Source organism: Ambystoma mexicanum, chromosome 4q (genome assembly GCF_040938575.1).
Source record: "Ambystoma mexicanum isolate Mex_15411 chromosome 4q, UKY_AmexF1_1, whole genome shotgun sequence".
In the NCBI taxonomy this organism is placed as follows: domain Eukaryota; kingdom Metazoa; phylum Chordata; class Amphibia; order Caudata; family Ambystomatidae; genus Ambystoma; species Ambystoma mexicanum.
Window position 1 is genome coordinate 327,883,776 of NC_090928.1, and position 25,325 is coordinate 327,909,100.

Genomic DNA, 25,325 nt, shown 5'->3' on the forward strand with positions numbered 1-25,325 from the left:
GTTCTCTCTTGCACGGAAGCACCGTTTGCCCTTCTAGCACTTTCTCATCAGGCCACGTTTTCATGATTTCTGTATTTTTGTCCCTAGGCCTGCTGCTCGTGCTTCGCTGCAGTTTGAGTTATAACTAACCATGTAATGTGTTCATGCCGCTCTCGCTGATCACCCATGTTAACCTTCAAATATACATAAACCGACTTCTGCAATACTCTACATCCAATTCAAATCTTTACTTTAGGGTCAAAGTACCTGTGGTGTAGAATCTGTATTTCACATAGAATTCTCCAACACTCCTCCCACTAAACTCATCTTGCCCCTGTTACAGGACCTAGTGCCAAGAGGAAACAAAAAGGCAGATGCAAGATGTTTTACATTACTTTACCCTTTTCCGTATAAAGTCTCAACATTTATTGCATCTAACAGTATCCGCAAACTTAATCCGGTAATATTATTTCTTTGTTGATCGTGGAACCCACATGGTGAAGGTTTTAATGGTTATGTTGACAATAGCTAATAATAATCACACATTGTTTTGGCTGTTTCAGTAGCAAAATGAGTGCTGTAGATTGCAGAGTTGCCAACACCAATGTAGTTTCAAGGCATACATTAGTTTGCAAAAATTAATTAGCAGAGTTTGCTAATTAAAATGTTTTGATGAGCAAACAAACGCATTTGATTAGCAATTTTGTACTTACATTGTTAATGTCACTGGAAGTTATTTGTACCCAAGACGGGAAATGAGCAACAAAACAGTAGTTTTGCTTAACGCTGAAATAAGACATTTGTGACAGGAGTCTGGCCTTACAAATTCTTTAAACTTCAGCTAGACCTGCAGGTCAGGTAACTTAGTTTTCCTATGAAACCTAAGTGAAATGCACTCAACCCGTAGCAACGGAGGACAACACATTTATAATACTATTTCTGTAAAATGGTGCATGTCACTACAAACACACTTTGTTTGGCACACTGCTGCCACCCAGAGGCCAGCCATGCACAGTGCAACCTTTATTTGACATTTACTGCAAACAAAGTAGATGTTAAATTAAAGTTTCAAACATCTCATGTAAATGCTACTCACCCTTCATAAAATATACTTGACTCTGTGAGTGGGCGAAACGACTTTGCGAGCCATATATGAGAGTCTGTAAAATGTAAAAGGTTAGTTACATGAATGGACACAAATAAATAGATATGATAAAAAGGGTATGAAAACAGTTTGGCCTGCAGTCTCCTGCAGGTGGGAATATATAATACAATCATAAAGCAAAGTGAGCTCTAGAGGCTAACTACAGTGTTTGGTATTGCAGTAGATCTGTAGATGTACAGACTAGATGGAACTTTTGATCACTACTTTGCGTAAGCATTTACTTCGCTTTGTGTATTATGTAAGAGAAAAGAAAGAGACGGAGCAGAGTGGATTGTGTAGCAGGCAGAGAACTAGCCAAACTAGGTGGAATATTGTAGCTTGTGGTTATCTCACTTTCAGGGTACTTGATATAAAGCAACAGGGTGATCATATAGAATCTCAAGGAGTATGGGGTCGATCATGTGTTGAGCACCAATTACAAAATGTATGCAACCTGCAGGTTACTGAACTAGGTATGCCAACAAAAGCATTTGATCATTTGATGTTCATTTTTCGAAAGTTCACTAGTCAACATGATGCATCTTCCCCAACAAAATTAAATATAGTTCACGCTATGAAATTCAGATACACCAACCTAAATGTTACTGTAAAGCATGGAGATGGAGCAAGGTTTTACAGTATTGATACTGTAATGATGTACTTAACTAACATATAGGAATGGAATGTCATGACTGTCTTTTTAAAAGATATAAAGTTGACACATATTTGTCTTTGCCAGACATGATAGAAAACGTTTAATAAAAGTATCATCCCAATTACTTCTGGTTTGCAATTATTTGAAAAGATAATTCTGGACCATCACTCCTACACATGCCTTTGGCACTTAAAAGTGGAGGAGGGGGATTTCTGCTGCACTTTCCCTCCATTAGCACTTAAATTGAACAGAGAAAAGAGGGTTAAGAGCACCGACAAGAGAGGAATGCAGGGCGAGCTGTGCTTTCATTGAAGAGGGCAACTTAAATAGCTAACATTGCTACACAAGTGTTCATTTGATTAGCAAACCTACAGAATTTCATCGCAAGTTGCTATACAACAATGCTTAGTTTGCTTAAGTGGCAAGCACATGGGTGCATTGTTCTTGGTCCGTTCCTCGCAACACTTCGGATATTTTACCTCAGTTATCTGTTATTCGCACCTAAGTAAGGGCGTTCAGCGAATCAGGTGGCTGGAACAGCAGGTGAGAATACATTCTCCGCTGGCTGTTTCCAGACACCCAGTGCCACCATTTTTTTTTATGTGGGGCGGCAACAGGGAGCCTTAATGCTTATCAATTGGGCTCACTGTCTTGTGTATTCCCCATCAACAACCACCATGTCAACAGAAGGGCCAGAAGAAACGGCTATATTTAGAGCACCACCATGCTCTGCTCCTGCCCCGCCATATGAAGCCCCTTGACGTTTACTACCAGTAGACCAGCAACCCTGGAACACTGCTTAATCAAGGTGCACCTATCCACATGCATGCATCTCACAAATTGCATATTCTCTTCAAGGACTTCTTTTGAACACGGAGTTATTTTCCGTTTCTCACAGAGCCAGCTGAAAGTTGTTCACCATTTTCAATCATCCCCCATTTGCTGGTTGATGTCTGTTATGGTTTCAACTTAAATGTGTATCAGGTGTTTGGGGAATTATTATGAAGAGCTACTGTTCTGCGCCATGCATTAATAGCCCATTTCACAAATGACTATAATGACTAAAATAAAACATAGGTTTTCTCCCCCTGTATGATCTTCCCACATATAGCCACCCCCAGGGTCTGGATCAGGTAGCTGCCATCCCCTGGCCACATCACATGGGAGGAGGTCACTGCCAGGAGATCAGTGAAGACTCCATCGGATTCATCACATATCCTTCCCCTTAGGACCGGGTTCCTGCATAAGGGTTATTATTGTGATGTTGGTCAGTAGTCCCCCCGGCCCCCATATGAGTAGTGTTTTCTTTAGTCTTGTTTTCCCAACTCCAATGAGGACCTTCTGAAATAAAACCACCTTCTTCCCAGGAATCGGAAGGGAGGTTGTATTAGCTTTTTTTCTGATAGTTCAAAACTAGGACAGTCTGTGCCAATTGTTGCCTCGGGTAGCCCAGGGATGATGGCTGCATTTATTTGTGTGGATTGTGCGTGAGCTCTGATGGCAACTGGGGTTTTATGATGTACCTCCTCTCCATGGATGCAGGTAATTTATTTTGGGGTTCCCCTTCCAAGGTTGATATTGTGAGAGTTCAGAGACATAAGGATTAGCAGACACCAGGCGAATGCTTCAGAATTTCTTTATTTAAATAATTAAGGTGGTGGAAAAAAACACCTACCTTGCCCTATTTCTAAATGGGAGTGTTCTCAACGATTAAAACAAACAATACCTCAGTCATTGTCAGGATGTCAAAAGGTGTCCACCGTCCTGTGTCAAAATTAAAACGATCTAATCTGACCCGCACCTCAATGTATTAAACTGTTAGCTGCCGTCCTGCAGCAATATAGTAACTTTTTATATTTTATGGTGTTCAACATAGTTGTTTGCCAGGGGGACACTCCCCTTCCCTGGTCTTATCCTTTCCTTCAGGGTAGTAAACTCCAATATGCCAGGGGGACACTCCCCTTCCCTGGTCTTATCCTTTCCTTCAGGGTAGTAAACTCCAATATGCCAGGGGGACACTCCCCTTCCCTGGTCTTATCCTTTCCTTCAGGGTAGTAAACTCCAATATGCCAGGGGGACACTCCCCTTCCCTGGTCTTTTCCCCATGTTGGTAACAAGGTCTCATTTATTAGGGCTCCTGTTCCCTTGTAATACTACTGCTCTCTTAGTATCCTTGAGGAGGTAATTCTGTATTAATGTACTTGAAGTTCCAGAATGCTTTTCTCTTTTGTAAGGTGGGACTGTGTCTTTAAATCCATTTGTTTCAGTTCCAAAGATTTTCTGGCTACTTTTGTTTCTACATGGATTTACTTTTCTTACTGGAACAAGCTGATAATTTGTCAGCACACAAAGCTTGTCAATTTCACTTTTAAACACTCAGGAGTTTCACTTCATCCTTGATAGCTCAAGCTACATTGTATCCATCTGTTCTGTTTCCAATCATGGCAATTTCACTCTGCAAACACCGAGCTTTAGTTCAAATGTCTTTCACGCCGATTTTATACAATGTATTTCTTTGACCGTTTAATAATGGAAAGGTTTCACTGTTTACTCATGGTAATGGCTTTGAAGAATTATTGAAACTGTACCATTCACCGCTTCCTTTTCATCGCATTCTCTTGTGATACAGCCGCAGGCCCCGGCCCCTCTGCTCTGTGATATTTCTGCCTCAACGCTTCCCAGCAGAATGAGCATGCACCCTTTTGGGTGGGGGGGGGGGAGTAGACGATGGTTTCACCTGACCTGCTTTTCGGGCTAAGGGTCACGCCTTCAGAGCACTTGCTCCCTTTCCTAAGGCTCCACGGAAGTCTCTGCCTGCAGCTTTCCTGGGTCGCAGTCTCCCCAGCAGCTTCTCTTGGCTTTTCTACAGCCCTCTTTGGGTTGCCCTCGACCCCCTGCTTTGTGCTCTCCTGTCCAGCTCCCTCTCTAGGCCATGGCCACCACTTGTTTTTAAGCTCCAGTTTTCCACACTTTGCCTGCCTGACTAGCTGTTTTCACTGCGCCTCCTGCCATAACATCCTCTTCTTCCTCTGTCTCTCCAATTACTTGTGTGTTCCCGAATACTGCCTCACGACTTCTGCTACTAACTCCTTCAACCCTCAACCCCTATCCTAGTACTTCTTCACTTACATGATTGGTCCTATTTATGGAAACAAAGGAAGGACTATACTTTGGGTTTCCAGACTTCATTCTTCTTTCCTCTGGAGGCATCCTCCTTGTCTCACTGGTTTGGAGGTGGAGGGGGTGTTAAATCTTACAAAAGTACATATACCCATAAGATATATTGGAATTCATTTTGTGAGAGGAGGTGTAATTGTGCATAAATGTTCAGGGCTTTTGTGTTGGAATGCAGTTTCTCCAGCATGGGGGTCTGGCATGGATTCACATGCTCATGAATATTCCCCGTCGTCAGGCCGGGAATCCTCGGTAAAGAAAAAAATCAGTATCAGTATCAGTATCAGTTTCGTTTCTGATCTGTCTTTCTTAGTAGTAACCAATCACTGATCTCTGGGTCATACTGCCCCCAGCCAATGACTGCCCTCTACCTAAGCCCCTCCCCCGGCAGCCATCCTCAGATTTTTACCGCACGTTCAAGTTTTGGGAGTCCTCATGTTTTAGCTCTCAAGCTTTTACTGCGTTTTTGCGTTTTTCAGGAAATCTTTCTCATTTTTTCGGTTAATCGAGCCTCAAGCTCCACCGTTTTTACTTCCTATAACGGGGATCCGGTTTGGAATTCTTCTACGCCCCTCAAGGGTGAAGTTTTCGTCGAGTTACGCTTCATGGAGGATTCCAGAAGATCTGTGGCCTACCTCAACGGACATGGCCCAGGACAAGGGAAGTTTGACACCCGGATCCAAGCTGTTCAGGAGCTGCCCAGGATGCGGATTGCAAAATGTCTTCAAGGAGGACGAGCATTCGAGATGTCTCTACTGCCTTCATGAGGACAAGACGCACGTGGAGAAGGACTGTGCGTTCTGCAAGAACCTGTCGGAACGGACCAAGCAAGATCGTCGTTCCCGCCTCGCCGCCTGGCTGGAGAAGGGCACAGCAGGTGAGAAGGCGAAGAAAAAGTCTGAGCGGTCTTCTAAGTCCTGTGAGGGCGCTCCGGCGACGGGGGCCCAACAGAAGGCCAAGCACCGCGAGTACGCGGGCACCGGGAGCGCCGAAAGGTCGTGCTCCTCGGCTGCCAGGCAGGGCGCGACTTCCTCGGCACGATCGACCACGAGCCAGCGCTCTGGTTCGGGGAAGAGGAAGTCCGAGAACCCGGGTATGCTTCTGGAGAGGCCCCGGTCGATCTCGAAGGGAGCCGAGGGGGAGCAAGGCGATGACCCTCCCCCCAAAGCGAAGGCTCAGGACGCACCTAAGGTGATGAGGGCCTTGATCCACCCGGCAAAGGCCTCTATCGAGGTTGTCGCAGCGGCCCTGGCGAAGCCGGCAGAGGCTACGCCAGTTGAGGTGGCCTCGGGGCCCAGAGTTTCCCTGCCGCCGTGGAGGGAATCCTCTTTCCAGACCATAGTTAAGACCCCCGTGAAGACCCCGGCGGAAAAAGAGGGGGGGGGCGGTGGCCATTACGGACTCGGATTCAGCCTCCGAGGAGGATCCGGTGGAAACCGTGTAAGGCCTCAACAAGAGGTTCATAGGCCTCAACGAGAGGTTCGAGAAGGTTCGATTCCAGGGGAAGGTTCCCGCTGATGTGATCGAAGATAGTGACGATGGCGACGACGAGGGCCCAGTGGAGCAGCCATCCCGTCCGTCGCAGCCATTACCCGAGCCCCAGGATAGCTCGGCGGCCATTTTGTTGGTGATCAAATCCTTATGTACTGAGATAAGGACGAGGTTACCACGGACCCTGACAGAGGATCCAGAACCAGGCCCGTCGGGAAGCCCTCTGAACAAGCGGAGGAGAGTCCACCCCGCTCCGCCCTTCGTGCCCGTGAGGCCTGTGGACCCCTCATCCCCCTCGCCAGACCCTCAGGAGGATACGGCGACGGATACAGCGACGGGGATGGACAACGGAGGCGATGACGCAACGGACTTCCCTGTTCAAAGACCTTGGCCGTCTGGCCAGCGGTGCGGGCTGCACTCCTATCCCCACTAAAAAGTGGTATCTTTAAATAGATGATGGATTCTGTCTTACTGACATAAAATATACTCGAGTGAACTGTTTGTCTTCCATCCCGTCATCACCCCCCCTCGGGGCTTTCTGCCCGACGAAATTGGCTCTTTTCACGCCATGATAGCCAGGGCATCCGAGCTCTTCCAGCTCTGCTCTGAGGAACAGAAAAAGGAAGGTTTTCTTTACCAACAACGAGAGGCCAAGAGAAAGACGGTCCTCGCGGTGCCGTTGCTCAACGACATCTGGGACCAGGGGCTGGCTATCCTCAAGAACCCTTCCACGACACCCGCCAAGAGGGACAGGTACGAGAAGAAGTACCGGGTCCCCGATGCCGCCCCCTTGTGCTTCAGGGCCCAGCCCACAACGGACTCTGTCGTCTCGGCAGCGGCCAAGAAGAAAGCAGCGGGTGCGGTGGCTTCAACTTCCACTTCCCTGCCGGGCAGCGAGGGCAAGAAGTTGGACTCCATGGGACGACGAGTCATCTCGGCAACGACGATTAAGGCGGCCAATGCCTTAGCGATTGTGGCCCGTTATGACAGGGAGCTTTGGTTCAAGATAGTTCCTCTGCTAGACTTCCTACCGGACAAAAAGAGGGCAGAGGCCCTACAGATTCTGCAGGAAGGAGAGGTGGCGTCTGATCACGCCATAACGGTGGCAGCGGACATTGCCGATACCGGATTTCGCCAACTGAGCAACAGGGTTTGCCTCCGACGACGAGGATGGCTCAAGGCGACAGACTTTCGCCAGGACGTCCAGACCAGAGTGTTGGACATGCCGTTCAATGGCAACAACCTGTTTTGGAAAGACGGTGGATGAGTCGTCTCCAGGCCATCAAGACAGACACGGAAACAGCCCGAGCTCTAGGAGTCCTTCAGCAACGGCAGCCCTTTCGGAGCTCTGGAGGCAGACAGGGAGCCTCCAAGGGATCCAGCGGCGGCTCTTCTACTTACCGCCAGGTGGCCCGCTCCTCTTCCCAGGAGGCTTACAGAGGCTGCGGCAAGCAAGGAGGGTCTCACCGCCGTCGGCAAGGAGGCCAAGGCGGCAAAGCCTCTTCCAAGCAGGACTGAACCGGCCGTAATATCGGGCCCCCACCGAAGCACCCAGGTAGGAGGCCGGCTGATGAAGTTCGTCAGCATGTGGGAGTCCATCTCCACCGATCGTTGGGTGCTGGACACCCTGGTCCACGGACACTCGCTGGAATTTCAAAAGAAGTGTCCTCGCATTCCTCCCATGGCCAGGAAGGAGAATCACGTCACTCAACTGCTGTTGGAGGTAAGGGCGATGCTCAAGAAGGGTGCCATCGAGATCGTCCCCAAGAGGCTCCGGGGTCTGGAGTATACTCAAGATACTTCCTCGTCAGTGAGAAGATAGGCGGTTGGCGCCCCATCCTGGACCTGTGTCGGTTGAACAAGTACATCAAGGCACAGAAATTCAGGATGGTCACCCTCCAGCACGTGCTGGGACAGCTGGAGGAGGAGGGCGACTTCCTATCGTCACTGGACCTGGAGGATGCTTACTTCCACATCCCCATTCTAAAAGGACACAAAGTTCCTCAGATTCGTAGTCCAGGGGCGTCACTACCAATTCAGAGCCCTGCCGTTCAGATTAAAGTCGGCACCTGTGGTGGCGCGGCTGCGCATGCAAGGGATCCACGTCTACCCCTACCTGGACGACTGGCTAATCCGTGCAAGGTCAAGAGAACTCGCCATCGAACACACAGCGAGGACCGTCCGCCTGCTCACGGAACTGGGATTCGCCATCAACTACCCCAAATCCCATCTGGTCCCGTCGCAGGTGGCACTGTTTCTGGGAGCAAAGCTCGATACAGTGAAGCGATTGGCATCTCCGTCGGAAGAAAGGACGAAGGCCATTTTGGGCAAGGTGCAGCGCCTGTTAGCCACGGATGTGGCCAGAGTGAGGTCCATCAAGTCCCTCCTCGGGCATCTACCTTGTGCCCCTTTGCAGACTTTGGATGCGTCCGCTACAAGAATTCCTTAACGCCCGCTGGATTCAAGCGGCGGGCAGCTTCGAAGACAGGATTCCGCTCGACGAGGCGTTCCCTTGGGCGATTCTATGGTGGGGTGCCCGTGCGCACCTCTCGGCAGGCATGGACTTTCAGGCCCCAGCGTATCAAGAGATGGTAACGACGGACGCCTCCCTGGAGGGATGGGGGGCCCACACCGGAGATCTCCACGCAAGAGCCCTCTGGCTCCCGGAGGAGAGGTCTCTTCACATCAACATCCTGGAGCTACGAGCCGTGTTCTGGGCGCTCAAATCGTTCCTTCCCTCCCTCAAGGACAAAGTGGTGAGGATCTTCACCGACAACACCACCATGATGTTCTACATCCAGAAGCAGGGAGGCACCAGATCCCCAGCCCTATCCAAGGAGGTCCAGGATCTGTGGCACTGGGCCGTCGCCCAGGGGATGTTTCTGGTTCCCTTCCACCTGGCAGGAATAAAAAACACCATCGCCGACTCACTCAGCAGGGAGATGCACTCGTGCCACGAGTGGGAACTACGCCAGGACCAGGTGGATCGGCTCTTTCAACGGTGGGGCAAACCCCAGATCGACCTGTTCGCGACTAACTCCAAGTGTCAGAGGTTCGCCAGCAGGTTCGCCCAGCCGAGGAGCATGGGCGATGCTTTCTTGTTCCCTTGGGACGGCCTGTTCCTGTACGCGTTCCCTCCGTTGCTGCTCTCCTGTTCCTGTACGCGTTCCCTCCGTTGCTGCTGTCCTGTTCCTGTATGCGTTCCCTCCGTTGCCATTGCTGCTCCGTCTCATCAACCAGCTCAAGAGGTCCAGGTGCAGGATGATCCTCCTCGGACCGGCGTGGCCGATACAGATCTGGTTCCCGGACCTTCTGGACTTGTCAGCGTCCCCACCTATCAAGCTGGTGACGGATGCGGATCTTCTCTCCAGAGGAGGAGGCGCCATTCTCCATCACGACCCGGAGTCGCTGAACTTGCAGGCTTGGCTCCTGCAGCACTAGAGTTTGGAGGATACGATATCCCGGCTGACTGCAGAGAGGTTCTTGCAAAAGCCAGGGCGTCCTCAACTCTCAAATGCTATGGACATAAGTGGAAGAGGTTCTCTGTCTGGTGCCGTGCACAGAAGATTAACCCTCTGCGGATTACGGCCCCTCAAGTATTGGCATACCTACTGTCGCTGGCCAAAGCTGGACTGACTCACGCCTCCATCAAGATACATCTGGCTGCCATTTCCTGATACACCAGAACTACAGGACGGGCGTCCTTGTAGTCTCATCGCCTGCTGAAGGAATTTATGAAGGGACTATTCCGATCGTTCCCGCCGGTGAAGGCCCCTGTCCCGTCGTGGGAGCTCAACGTGGTGCTGACCAGGCTCATGGGGGGCCCCATTCGAGCCTATGATTTTGGCGTCGTTGAAGTTCCTGTCGTGGAAGACCGCATTCCTTGTGGCCATCACCTGCGCACGACGAGTGGGAGAGATCCAGGCCCTATCTTGCAAGCCTCCATACTTGACTTTTCACGACACGAGGGTGGTGCTGAGGATGCACCCATCCTTCATGCCCAAGGTGCCGTCAGACTTCCACCTCAACGAGCCCTTGGTGTTGCCAGTTTTCTTCCCGTCGCCTTCGTCTCCGGCCGCAAGGACTTTGCAGTCGCTGGATGTGGCTAGATCGCTGAAGTTCTACGTGGACCGCACAAAGAGTTTTCGGAAGACATCACAGCTGTTTGTGAACTTTGGACCTGTGAATCAAGGGAAGCTCTCTCAAAGGCTTTCATTTCCCGGTGGCTCTCCGGCTGCATCATGCACTGTCACCGGTTGGCAAACCGACCGCTGCCCAGCCGTCCGAGAGCCCATTGACCAGAGCGATTGCTGCTACCACAGCGTTCCTGTCTGGTGTGCCCCTGCTGGACATCTGCAGGGCTGCTACGTGGAGGTCGACTCACACCTTCACGAGATTCTACTGCGTCGATCGGGACTCCAGGGGGGGGGTCCAGGGTCAGCCAAGCAGTGCTGCGCAACCTGTTTGCTTAAGGTGAGCCTGGTGAGGAGGTAAGAGATGCTTAATGTTGAGTTGTTGTATTGCTTCATGTTGAGCCTGTTTCCACCTCCCGTGGTTGTGCATGTGTATACTGCTATCTATTGTTGTATTCATGAGCATGTGAATCCATGCCAGACCCCATGCTGGAGAAGGAACAAGTTACTTACCTGTAACTGTTGTTCTCCAGCATGGGTCTGGCATGGATTCACATGCGAACCCTCCCTCCTTCCCCTCTGCGGCTCTTCACTTGGTCATACTGCCCCTTTTGCGTCCTACCAAATCTGAGGATGGCTGCCGGGGGGAGGGGCTTAGGTAGAGGGCAGTCATTGGCTGGGGGCAGTATGACCCAGAGATCAGTGATTGGTTACTACTAAGAAAGACAGATCAGAAACAAAACTGATACTGATTTTTTTTTTTACTGAGGATTCCCGGCCTGACGACGGGGAATATTCATGAGCAAGTGAATCCATGTCAGACCCATGCTGGACAACAACAGTTACAGGTAAGTAACTTGTTCCATTTTTCTCCTTCATTCTGGGGGGAAATCATTTGATTTTTCACAATATCAAGTCGTACCGTATTGCTGTCTGCTTGCTACCTGAGTCGATTAGGGCTTTTAAAAGGTACCCCATTAACTGTGTAGCAGAGTCGTGAGTCGTAAATGGCATAATCCCACAAAAGGAATTACTAGCAATAATTTCAATAAAACGGTCAATAATTTCCTCCTCTAGAAAGGTACTTTTCTTTTCTTGTTATGTAATTGATCTCCATAGGTTTCTCTTTTTAGTTAGAGGTGCGTTGTCTGTTAAAATGCCCTGTTTGTCCATAAGAGAAACATATTATGGAGATGGGCTGAGGAGTTTGTCAGTCTTATTTCTCCTCTTTCTCTGCTTCTTATAGATTTTTGTTCTCCCTTCCCTAAGTCTTTCACTATTGGTTTATGGGAACTATCTTGGTTTTGTAGGGAAAAGGAGACTAGAAAATCCCCTCTGGTCTTCTTTTGGTTTTTCATTTCGATGTAGGCTTTTCAAATGTCTATTAATTTCAGCATTGATTTGATCTGTTTCTACGGTCATTATTAAACTAGGTTTGTTTAACTGAAGGACTGCCTTTGTAGATATGGGGGGAAATGAGTTTATAAACTGCTCGATGTTCAGGGCTTCCAGTACCTCGGGTATAAAATGTTCCCGAGCCATAAGGTTAAAGTATTTTGTACTGGGGCCTTTAAATCTCCACAGGTTTCGTCTGGGTTTAACTTGTTCCTTAAATTCTACTTGTAGAAATTATCCATTTGACTCCCTCTGTTCAACAATCCTTGTTTTATTTAATCAACAATAGCTGTACCCAAGGGATTTGACTGATATCGGTTTTGTAGCTCACCTTTCAACAGAGAAGCCAGATAACAGGTTTTTAAGTCATCTTCCCAATGGAATTGATGTGCCAACCTTTCAAAGTTGAGGACAACCTTTCTCAGATCTTCCCACTTCTTTGTAAGATGGCAATATCCCATGTGATAATATAGGTCTCTTTTGAGAGGCCGAAATTCTATCCAGTGAAGCCATGCCACCTCCCAGAAAGTTGTCTCCTCCCATGTGATCCTCCCTTATATCCGCCCCCAGGGTCATCATCCGGCAGCATCACCTGGACACATGGGAGTAGGTCACTGATGGCTCCATTGGCTTCATTACAATAGTCTTCTTCAGTTGATTCTTGGTGAACGCGCTTATGTGTACTTTATGCCAGACAACCAAGCTTTTACTCTATTTCCATAGTCAAAGGTGAATGAAGCTGAAGAGCTATCATAAAACTTAAAACCTAAGAGTTAAAAGCTATTTTCATATTTCTGTAGATGAGACTTGCTGATCGCCCATTCCTTAAAGGGATGGTCTAGTAAAAAAGTTTATTAAAAAATAGATGGGCAACATAAAAAAAGAAATACTAGCATTCTCCGTTTTAAAACTTCCTATGTAAAATTTTGAGCTATTCAAGCTCCAAATTCACAAAAGCAAGCACATGGGCGCATCCATTTTGTGGGTGGCTTTCCCTTCATTAGTGCTGTAGGCGGAGGACGGGGACCGGAGACCAGAGCAGGAAAGCTGCAGCTGAATCTCGGTAAGGGCTATTTATTATTTTTTTATAAAAATAAATACTAGCTGCGTTTTTTTTTCTAAGTTTTCCGGGCTGGAGGAGCCCGGAAAACTTAGAAATAAAACCGCAGCTTTAAAAACGTATTTATGTTTGCGGTCGCTTTTGAAGCAACCGCAAACATAAATACAACGTTATTGTCTAGGAAAACGCTGCGGTTTTTCTTTCCGAGTTTTTGGAGCCTGAGAAACTTGGAAAGAAAAACCGCAGCGTTTTCCAGCACAATAAGGTTGTATTTATGTTTGCGGTCGCTTCAAAAGCGACCGCAAACATAAATACAATGTTTTTAAAGCTGCAGTTTTGTTTCTACGTTTTCTGGGCTCCTCCAGCCCGGAAAACTTAGAAAATAAACCGCAGCTAGTGCTTATTTTTTAAAAAAAAATAAATGGCACTTACCGAGATTCAGTTGCAGCTTTCCTGCTCTGGTCTCTGGTCCCCGTCCTCTGCCTACAGCACTAATGAAGGGAAAGCCACCCCGCGGTAGCCTTTGTTTACTACAGCTGGCTGGCTTTTCCTTCATTAGTGCCGCAAAAGCCAGCACAGGAGGGCCTCCATTTCCCAAAATGGATGCGCCCATGTGCTTGCTTTAGCGAACTTTGAGCTTGAATAGCTCAAAATTTTACATAGGAAGTTTTAAAACGGAGAATGCTAGTATTTTTATTTTTTTTATCTTGCCTATCTATTTTTTAAATAAAATTTTTTACTAGACCATCCCTTTAAATGTGTCGTTTAATGTGCTCTGTGTTAAGCCCAACACTGTGCCACTGTTTACATAGTAGATCATTGTGATTGATTGAAAGTGAATTGCAGGAGGGTAAGGGGTTCAAGTGTTTAATTGTCACAATGAGTAGCCAGTGAATTCCCCTTCTACTAGTCTTACATTCAAGGATCGGCAGAGCTATCTTGATCTATTTGATTTCCATGAATGCTCCTTGGAGCCTCTCGTTTGATGAACAAATCATAGAAGACCTGATTATGAGCAGTTCGTCTTCCAAAGTCTTCCAAAGCAGCTAGTCAGGTCTTGAAAAATAATCCAAGTCTCTGGACAAAACTGCTGTTTTGGTTACTTAATGAAATTATTGTGAGCAAAAAGCTCCCGCAAACATGGAAATCTGCAATTATCATCCCATTGTTTAAGGAGAGCGCTCGGTCGGCTCCAACAAATTACCGCCTGATCGACCTCCTGGACATAGAGAGCAAATTATTCATGAGAATTCTGTTTGGAGAACTAGATAACTGGGTGAATAAACCAAAATATCTAAGCTCCAAACGGGGTTTAGGAGCGGTCTTTCAACGACTCTTAATTGATTAGCCATAAACATCTTGATTGAAAATACAGGGCTCATGGGTGAGCAGCAGCTCTACGGGGCATGGGTCAACTTCTCAAAAGCATTCGGTCAAGTAGACAGAAGTCGGCTCTGTTTGAAGGGAAGGGCATGGGGCATCCCAGAGGGAATCTTAGCAATGCTGGTCGAATTCAATAAAGATACAACAGTTGAAGTGCAATTAGATGAGGAGAGACATCTATCCGAGTGGAGAAAGGGGACCACCAGGGTTTAGTTTCGCACCCCTTTTCTTCAACCTGTACTTAGCTAATACAGGCGATTGTCTGAAATCATTGTCGTTGGCAAGCCCAGTGATTAATGGAGTAAAATACATTGGCTGGCATACGCCGATGATGTAGTGTTGTTGGATTCAACTGCAGTGGGACTGCAGCGTCTTTTAAATGGTCTTTATAGCTACTCAAAGGAAAATGGACTCACACTTAATCCTAAAAAGTCCAAAATATTAGTCTTCAAACACAGGAACAAAAGGGTCATCTACCCCCAGTGGGCAATGGGTGGCCAGCCTAGCCTATTGAGAGAGTTGAAGAGTTGGTCTATTTGGGCTATAAAGTCTATGCTAGTCCAACAATGTGCAAAATAGAGCTTGATGTTCACAACAAAATTATACAGTTAATCCCACAGATGAAAACAATATTAGTAAAATATTGTAGATTTTCACTCATCCCGATTATTAAATACCATCAAGCGAAAGTCATCCCTGTTATTTTATATGGTTTGCAGGCAAAGCCCCTCTTGTGGAATAGTAATTGGCAGAAATGGGAGGGTCTCATTTGGAAGAGTGTTCTTGGGCTCCCTATGAGATTCTCCATGCCAAGTCTCAGATTTGAATTGGGCTTGCGTTTATTGAAAGCCCAAGCAGGGTGGAAGCTGATCTCCCTTTTTCGAAGCATTATGTCGGCAAAGGAAGATACGCTGTATGTGGACATTAAAGTGCACCTTGTGACTATTAAATCCAAAATGTTAACAAATCTGCGCACCTGGGCTGAGGAAGGGTTATCAAAAGTAGAGATGGACATTGAAACATTAATCCAGAATCCATTGAAGGTAAAAGAATTCTGGGAAGAAATGGACTGGATAACTACAGTTGATAATTTGCATTCATTGGCAAGTCCGAATTCATTTCAGAAAGTTGACAAAAAGCAAGGTAATCTGGCCAATTATCTAATGAAGTTTCCTGATTGGAGGATCCCGAAAAACCTTTTGAGTGGGTCTAAATCTGGTGCATACGGGGGAGGTTCTAGCAAAAAGGGGACTGGGAGAGACCTGTTACTATGTAATGTATGCAAAGACCCAGAGGAACAATCCCTGAAACATCTGCTCATGGATTGCAAGGGCACCGGGCCGGTGAGATCTCTGCTTTTTGCCAGATTTTGGGTTGCTTAGGAGAACTTTTTGCCAGAAATGTTTTGAGACAGATTAATAGCGGGATACAACAAAGCACTCGCAATAGCAGTGGTCCAGGTGCTGGAGAGATGCAACTTGATATTTTAACATATTTGCCCTGTTGCAGGGGTCATCAAGGAGGATTTCAAACTCACTCCGGAAACTGATTATGTGAAAAGTCCTAATGTTTCAGCATGGCAATTAAGGTTGGGAAAAATCTATCAACTGCGTGGTTGTATATAATGGTTTTTCTGTTTTGGGATTTTTCTGAGATTTATTTGATATAAGCTTTCTATCACATAGGAACATTTTAAATGGAATTACATTTTTTAAATGGTAGAAGTGTATGTTTAGAAATGATTTTATTTAAATTGTGATGTTTGTATGCATTTGTAAAAGGTTTATCAAACCAAATACAAAAAACTAAATAATTAGTCCAGAATAGTCAGCTGGCACTTGTCAGCTGCGAATGACGTTTGTTTCAGTGCTGTGCCTTAAGAGACTATCACAATTGTCCTGTGCATGCTGATGAAAGGCCATGCTTATAGGACTCTAGTGGAAGAGTCTGTTCCAGCCCTGGCTCCCTTTCGTATTCCTCCAGTGTAGTAAAGAAGGCCAGGGAGAACCCAGCCTCCCTGGTACTTGGCATCAGAGTGTGGATCCATGCCTGCCAGTGTCTCCCATGCCAGTCTAGGAGCTTATTCATGCTTTCTCTGCTAGAGGCTTCAATTTGTGGGCAAGGCTAGTGAAAGGTTATAATTTGTACATGTAGCCATTGCGAATAACCACCTTGAAGTAATTTGGTGGGCAAGAAATGATTCCACTGTGCTAACCAAGGGGTTTGTTTGGCAGGAATAGTTGTCTGGATCCTCTCTCATACAGAATTAAGTTTGTTCTATAATTTTGCTTCCATGACCTGATGAGATGCACAGTTTTCCAAGATAAATATTTATTAGTGGGCCATTTAGCTGTATGCTCTTTAAGATAATGTTACAGGAGCATAACATTTCACATAATGTGCAGATTTATTTATGTAGCATATTCAAAATCACCACAGGATTGCATTTTGCATTATAATGAGCTGGAAAAGTTTTTGAAAGGTCCTCCCAATTTCAATTTTGACTCTTAGTGTTTGTGCCACTGATTTCTAAAGCAATATTGCGACTATTTGTATACCCTATGAACTCAGAGGTTCCACTTTACTTTTTCACTGCTTGAAATTCTGTTATCCGCTCCGTCTATTTTAAACATCTTGCTGGAATCTCTGGTTGGCCCCTTAAAATGTGGTTTGTTGGATCTAATGGCAGTGCATGGGTTCTGGGCATTTGGTTGGCTGCTACGGGGATAATTCCAGCTGTCTCTTATTTAAAGAAGGAAGCCCCTCACTAATTTGTTTTGAAGACAACTCCAGATCATATTTGTGTCAGTATATCATCGCTGGTCTTCTCTTGGCAAAATGTTCATACTTGCCTGTTTTTCGTTACCATTCAACTTTCTCAAACCTATTTCTCTTTCCATTCTATTTATACATTTCTGAATTCGGGCACCCACACTCCACCTACCTAAAGGAAAAGGACCGCACAGGTTGACAGAGCCATCTCCCATTTTTCACCCTCCTAATTAGCATAGAGGTCATATGAGTTCTGGGTAGGTAGTTCAACTCTTTCAATTTATATGTGGAGTTCAGTGAGCAATTCTTCAGCAGTTGGCAAGAACTATTCATTTTCATATTGATCAACTTAATCAAAGCCATTGTCTGTGCTACATTTTTCTTTGCTTCGGTCTGCCCTGTGCTTTGGTTTTTTCTATGATACTTTAAATGCAGGTAATTTTGTTTCTCACATTTAAACTTCTTTCCTTATTGTGTACCGGATTGTCTTCTGCTGTTAAAGGGAATTCATAGAGTTAACGTTAAAGACCTTGATAGGTTGACTACTTTTATAGTGCATTACACACTTGTTTGTATCCGCGCATTTGTGGGAAAGACCTCAATTTTGTATCACTGCTTTAACTGTGGTGAATATTCCCTCCTTAAATAGGTTGGATATGTACTCTGACCTGCTCTCTTACTTTATCCCTGCACTGTGCTGTTTGGCCAAATTGAGACGTCCTTTGCAATTGAATCCCTTAAGAGGCCATTTTCCTTGCTTTAGTTACGCTTTGCCTGAAGTGATTCATCATTCCCTATTTTGCTGGTTTTAAGGAATATTAACATTTAAACACACAATCCGGAGAGCTGCAGTAGAGGAAGGATAAGCCACATCTAACTGCCTTTCAGTGTCTGTGACGCCGCTTTGTCTTGTTTACATATCTTTGTAAATCATGGTTCCCTCTAAGCCAGGTTTCCCGAAGCAGTAAGATTTCCCATTCATTTGAGCTTTGAATACAGTTTGCATCATCCTAAAGCTACTCTCCACAGTGGTGCAGTGTTCTCAAGGTTTTTCTATGCCCTCGCCATAGACATTTCATTAAGATATTGTCCAACAGTCGCCATCTTTTATCATGCATTGAATGCTCATTGTTTGTCTCGTTAGTGTTGCACGGGGTCGTTTTTCGTATTGCTAATCACTACTCCTCCCTCTGCAGTTCCCTTTTATTGCTGATCTGGCTGTAATATAGTTCAATGTTTTAGTGTCGTACAGTTATTTTATTTTTGCCCTAACCCAACTCCTGCTAAGTATGTTTCAGAGCCGGTTGTAGCTTTCTGCCATCAATTGACATTCCTGTTTTGTTCCTCAAAACTGCAATGAATGAATTAAGTAAAAACGATCACCTTTGAGACACTGTTTAAACTGTCAAGTATATGGTTGACATCCTCACTCGCACACCACTACTCAAATTCAATCTTAATTTTCGGTTGGAAAAGCCAATCGCAAGGAAGATAAATGCTCGTAATTGGGAATGAGTTTTAAAACCTACATTTGTGCTTTTGGCAATTTTTATTATTTTCAGATGGTTATGTTTTGAGCTAATGTGGTTTCATTTTGAGTGAATGATCAATCTTAATCTGTTTACTTTTAACATTACTGTAACTGTTGAAGTGATTAACCTACACATCTGTTGACCACAGCCAGTAATTGGTTGTTCCATATTTGTTCTTTTTGAGGTAGTGGATTCTTAATGATGTCATCCGATAAGACATGGGAGTATGAAGGCCTCATGTAAACCAAGCGCCAGAGTGACTTAATAGTAGAGCAGGGCGAGAGGGGTCAAAGTAAGATGATTTCTGGAAGAAGGGATGCCGGATAGAGGTATACATGAGATAGTTGGGGAAGTGAGGTCCTGAACTCGGTCAATGAGCTACGAGTATCAGGTTCTGATGGCGATTGTGAAGGCCTACAAGAAATGGTAGTTCAAATCTTTGTGGAGCCTCTAGTGGCTCTATTGTTCCAGGAGTGCCTCAGATTTAGGCCCTGGGGGAGGCCACTTTCCACATCCAATTGTCATCGTTTCAAACCGGGACACCGACAGCAGATTGGATTAGCAGATCTTCAGAGTCCTGTTATTCTGTAACTACGGCCTAACCTCTGCAAGGATCTATCTGTTCCAGAATGTATGATGTAGAGGATTTTGAATTGGATTAGCTCAGTGATAACCAATGTAAGCGATTACAGTCTTCAAATTGTCCATAAACAGCTGTCTTGCATGAAGAGTTTGCATAATGGCCTATATAGTAAGAAATGCACACACGTCTGTCCCACCATCTCCTCAGAAAATATGGTGAAATCGGACCAAGTGTGAAGGGTATCTGTAGCTACTGGAATTAAACGACTGCACGCAGCTGAGCCAATTCAATATTAGCACGTAAATTATCAATTTTAGTGTCAATAAAATAGAGCTAATGAATCATGTAGGAGTACGATTGGTGGTAGAGAATAAGGACTGTAAGTAAGGCATGGTATCAACAATAAAACACAAGTGACCACAGTTCAAGGATGTTTACCCTTCCAAAAAAGGATTTGAAAACACCTACCTAATCCTAAATCTATAGATGGGAGCAAGCTACGACCATCAAATAATAACGCAGTCCTAGTCTTGCCAAAATAAATGGGCCTATACTAATAAACCTATTGCCAATCCTTACCTCTGAATGCAAATAGTGCTTGAAACAATGTTATGTAAAGAAAGAGGTGTTTCCAAAATGATATGTCAGGATGTTCAGGCAGTTGGCCTCCCTTCCCCACGTTTTCATCACAGGATAAGGCGGTGCACTCGATCTTAGCACAGTCTCTGAATTTCACAAGTACTCAATTTCTTAGGCAATTCACCATTCACCCCGGATCCCCCTCTGCTGAGCTCAGATCCTTTTCAACACAGTTAGTCTCCCTCTGCCGGGCTCGGACAAACTTCATTTACTTCCTTTATATTCTTACTATCGAAGACTTTCGAATGTGCCCAGGGTTTTGTTTAACCCGTTGCAGGACCACTTCAATTTCACAATTCCTTTTCTTGTAACATTTGCCACCTCTCAATCGGATACCTAGCAGAGTCTTTCCAATGAGCACCCACATGGTGCCCAGACCACTCTGTCTACGGTATCGTATCTTGGTTCAAAGTTCAATCACTCATCTGCTTTTTTAATCATGTTCGTGTCGCTTGCCACATACGCTAAATACACTGTTCTCTTCAGTTTTCACTATACAATATTGCTGCTTGCAAACTTGGCTTCAACCCAGACCGGTCTGGTATTAGTATCCCCAACTCACTGGCTGTGCTGACTTTACTGGCACTGTTTTGTTGTAGGAACAAAGGACAGCACCACATGGCAAATGATCCTCCAGCCTTGACCATCGACGCGGGAGAGCCCCAGGTACCTCCAGCACACAATGCAGGTTTCTTCAGTTTTGATTCCGGGTCTTATGTTTCTTCTCAAAAGATCATGAAAGTAACAATCTTTCTCTGAAAAGGTCAAGGGCACGTCCCTCCTTGTAACCCTCTTTTGGTTTTGCCTTCTTTCTCCCTGTATTAAACTGCCATCTTGGAACTGCTGCATCCTTGTGTGCTTTGCCTTGCTCAGAGTGTGCTTTCGCGCTACGCCTTTTATCCATGTAGATAGTGTGATGGAAGTCAGGTGTGTGTAATGATCAGTATTTGCCGGACTCTGCCTGATCATTGTATTGGGACATGTCAGGTATACGACTCAGTTGTTAGTCCGTTTTCTCTCACAGCGAGCTGTCTGTGAGAAAGTCTTTGTGTTGGGAATGAGGGGGGGTTGAGTTCCTAAATATCCTACCTGGTAGGGTGGGTAAAGGTGTTACAGAGAAGGGGATACCGTGTATCGCCATCCGGTGTCCCACTTCCACTCCCAGAGGACCCCTCACCCAGGTGATCCTCCCGCACTGGTCCACCCCCAGGAACTGGATCCAAAAGCTGGATCGATGTGTCCTGGCCACCTGGATGACAGATCCCCGTGGGCTAGCGGGTAAGACACCTTCAGGTTTCTCACGGAACCCAACCACAGAGATGAGCTCCTTTGGCTGAATAAGGGCATTCTCGATTTTATTAGTTAAACAGTTGCACTTGGCTTCACCAATAGCTGTAGTACAGCCTTTAATGAGTTGGCGAAAGGCCACTTTTTCTACTGAGCCGTAGGCATGCTGCCAATTGCGCTCTGCCTGTCTCAGCTTGAGACAGGCAGATTTAAGTTAATCTGCGAACTAAGACTACGAAGCACACCTCCGCAATTGGGTAGATTTAAGAGGGGCCACAACATCATCCGCTAACCTAAGAGTCTGTTACATAAGAAAAATCAGACGAAATATTCGCTTTACACTGAGCATTAAAAGTAGCCACCAGGATGTTCCACGTGGTGCCAGTTCCGCGGCAGAACAATAACAGGTGCTACCTTTAACAAAGGAAGAGGAAGTTTAAGCAAAACGTGAACTAAAACATTGTGTGACCAGCCCACCGGTACAGCAGGCGTAGTGGAAATAGAGAACTCTTTGGACAGAACCAAATCGAGGGTATTCCCCAAAACATGAGAGGGTTCATTAATGGACTGATGAAGGCCACGGTTGAATAGTGCCTGAAGAAAATGAATTACAATAGAAGAACGAGGCTGATTAAATTTGATATTAAAATCACCTAAAACTGTCAAATGTGTTTATTTAATGTGGAGTTCAGCAATCAGGTCAAGAAATTGATTTAAAAACCCTGTGTGCCAGCCAGGGCGCCTATAAACTGAGACCATGCAAGACAAAATAGCTGAAACTGTGAGACAGATTAGCAGGGCTTCCATATCAATGTCATCCACTAAAGGGGTCTGAACTAATTGCAAATCGGTTTTAATTGCCACCACACCACCAGGGTGGGGAGGGGGCAATCTATCCAAATGGATAATTGTATAACTCTGGCAAAGCACCATGCAATGCTGGAGCACCCCCACAGTCGGCCAAGTCTCGCTAAAGCACATTACGTCCATAAGAGACTGAGCCAGAACATCCTGGACATAGGCAGCATGAGCTACCAGCGAACACGCATTGGACAAAACGACTCTGAGGAACTCACTTCTCCCACATGAGTAGGCTGCACTTCTACAACATGATTCCAATGAATGGGAAATATAGTGGCTACTGGGGCCAAATCAAGAATCTTCTGTCGCATAAACCCAGCAGCGGCAACGGCACCCAGCCCATCCGGGACCCGGATGGGCCCAGGCGGGCTTGCCCTAAGCGTGCCTTCAGTGCCCTCATGGCTTGCCCGCTGTGCCCGCGTTTCCCCAAGCACATATGTGCAGAGGGTCATTTGTGGAGCGCTAAAATAAAAGTGAAAGATAGACATCCCGATCCACACACGGCAATGTTTTAAAAGCAGTATATTCCCCCCAAACATTGCACAGCTCTAACAATAGTGTCACTTCAGATAAAAATAAAGCACAGATCTCATTATTTTACTGGCATGCTCCTGAGAAAGAAGGTAGCCTTATGGTCTCTTTAGGCCTCATGCTCTTGACACTCACTCTCTTGTACAGAGTTGCTCCATTGAATGATGCCCTTGGGAGGTCACAGGATGAACATCCTGCCAATATGTTTCGGGTACCTTTTCTGTAGTTCTAATTTCTTATTGACTAGGTTTCACAGTCTGCCAGAGTTTTCTAGAACGGTTTCGAGGTGCCTGATTGGGTTCTGGGTAGCCCCTTGCCTTACGATATTTAACCTATGACCACCCAACCTAGTCTCATTCCTCTCAATGCTCACTCCTGCCAATGGGGTTGTTTCTAGATTCTCTCATCCACCTGCTTGCTTCTCCTCCTACTCCCCCAGGTCGGGCCCTCCTCTGCTGCATGGTAGTGGTGCTATGGTCTCTTTGATTCTACTGTGATAAGCTTCTCTTGTTATAACAATCGTGGCAGGGATTTCATTAAAATGTAGGTTGGTTTTTTGAAAGGGACAGCGGCATCATGAGCCTTGTGGGGGTCTCCTGTCCCAGGCCCCCAGTGCTTTGGTTGCTGGGAGCAAGAGGGTATCCTCCCCGTAACTGCTAGGCCTCACCTGGAGTGTGTGGAGCAGCCCAGGCCTCCAAGTCTCCATGCACACACTTTAAAAGCCAGTCAGGAAATCTTGTTACACCCACCATATTTAAGATATTAATGTTCAGTTATAGTCCTGAGTCCCATTTTTCTAGGGTTAGGTGTGTTGTGCTGCTCTTTATCCTGGTAAGTAACATCCTAGTCTACAACTGTTAACATGTGTTGCTTTTTGACATGTCATTTTCATACAATACATTTCAAGACTAAAAAGCTGGTTTTGCTTGTCCGTTACAAAAGGCTTTGTTGTGTTGGGGTTGTAAGTCATGTGCACAATTGACGCCTCATTATATATATTTTTGTTTACAGAACCTTGAATTAAATGATGATACAGTGCTAAATTCAGTCAAGCTGCAAAATCCTGATCAGTTTCAGTTACCTGACATGTGCGCAGAGGAGTTGGCTGTTCTCCTTGGCATTTGGTAAGTTCCCTATTGCTGGCAACAGGTTTCTAAAAGAGTATTCTTTTTTTTCATTTTTTTTTTACCTATTGTTGTTTGGTCATGAAAATGGTACACTGCAAATGGATAAGCATTGAGAATAAAGTGCCACTGAGTACAGTAGCCAGCCTTAACCCAAGCCTCTATTTGTTAGGACATTGTTATTCCTGCGGTTTCCTCTAAAATGTTTTTCTGTAGGACCTTTAGGCAGATTAGTAAATATGATCATACATTTGATCATAAATTCAAAATATTGGAATAAATCTTCCATAGTAGAAATGAAATCCACCATCTAAGATCACTTATGAATATTTGACATAAATTCATGTGTTCCTCTGATTAAGTGAAGGTCCTAAATTCCTTTTTTTGTCTACACAACCTTTCTATCTATTTACTCTTTCACTTATGATTGGTGTTTCTTTGTAATCTTTTACCTGTATGCAATTTTATGAATTATTTAGACTGTGTCACTAAGATTTGTACTTGTCATGATTTACTGTTTTATTAATAAATGTTGATAAACTTTACACACTTATGTTGATTTTTCCTAAATGTGACTCTTTGAGCACAGAACAATTCTAATTTGAATTCAAATGAATAATGTAAGCCAATTGTTGTTCCGACTGTGGATACCCTACCTTTCGTTAAATATTTTCCATAGGACCTTAGCAAAGTCGCCAATCTTAACTGCAAAGTACCTGTTTTGTTGTCTTTTAATGTTGACTAATTTCAGAGTGTGTGTCACGGACCAACAGATGGAGGTTTTGCATAAATGAATGCAGCCAAGTCAGTTAGAGAATGACTTTGACCCAGAGTTAAAGATTTGATGAAGTTAAAACCACTGTAGCGCCGAAGGTCATTGCAGCACCACCAGGGCCGGTCTTACACCAGATTTCACCCCAGGCGAGAAGCATTGTTGGCGCCCCACCGACCCCTAAAAATGACAACCAGAATATTGTGTTACAAATGTTGTAAATAGGGCACTTCATTAAGAACCAAATGGAAATACAAATGCAATAGAAAATGCATACATTAGACACTAGGTGACAGTCTTAGAATGTTACCTGTATTATGTGTTCAAAAAGTAACTTTCTTGACTTTGCCCTTGCAAATTGAAGCACAGCGTCGGATAGATTCAGGGATTGGCCAATGTAATTTTCGATTGCCCGGGGCAAAACATCAGAATGCGCCCGTCCTCCCCCGACTGGCTCACGTCACTCCCAAACTAAACCTCTGTTGTGTGACAAAACCCCTCCTCAATATGAATAAATAATGCTACATAAATGAAGCTAGTTTCATTACGTTGTAATTCAAGTACTTTACAGAAGAATTCTAATGTGAAAACACAGCTGTTTCTGCCCAAGTAATTGATTTTTCTATCACCTGCACTTAGGGAAGGTCTTGCCTGAATGTAGTTACAAACTGTCTGTACTGGCACACTGTGGTGTGACCAGCCTGCAGAGGTCCGAGTGCCCACTGACCACTGGCCCTGTGTTGCAGCCAGGTGTTCTTTTCTTACAACCTCACATGTGTTTCAAAAGGGGCAATACTAGACTTAGCATAT

General features: G+C 45.4%; 1 protein-coding gene across 1 annotated transcript in view; it reads left to right on the forward strand.

Moving 5' to 3' along the window:
* The window catches only part of TTC27 (tetratricopeptide repeat domain 27), a 1,783,878-nt gene that overhangs the window by 690,154 nt on the left and 1,068,399 nt on the right, over positions 1 to 25,325 (forward strand). Inside the window, exon 8 of the mRNA XM_069607906.1 lies at positions 23,631 to 23,743. Within this exon, the coding sequence (XP_069464007.1) occupies positions 23,631 to 23,743 (113 nt within the window). The remainder of the gene's footprint in view (positions 1 to 23,630; positions 23,744 to 25,325) is intronic.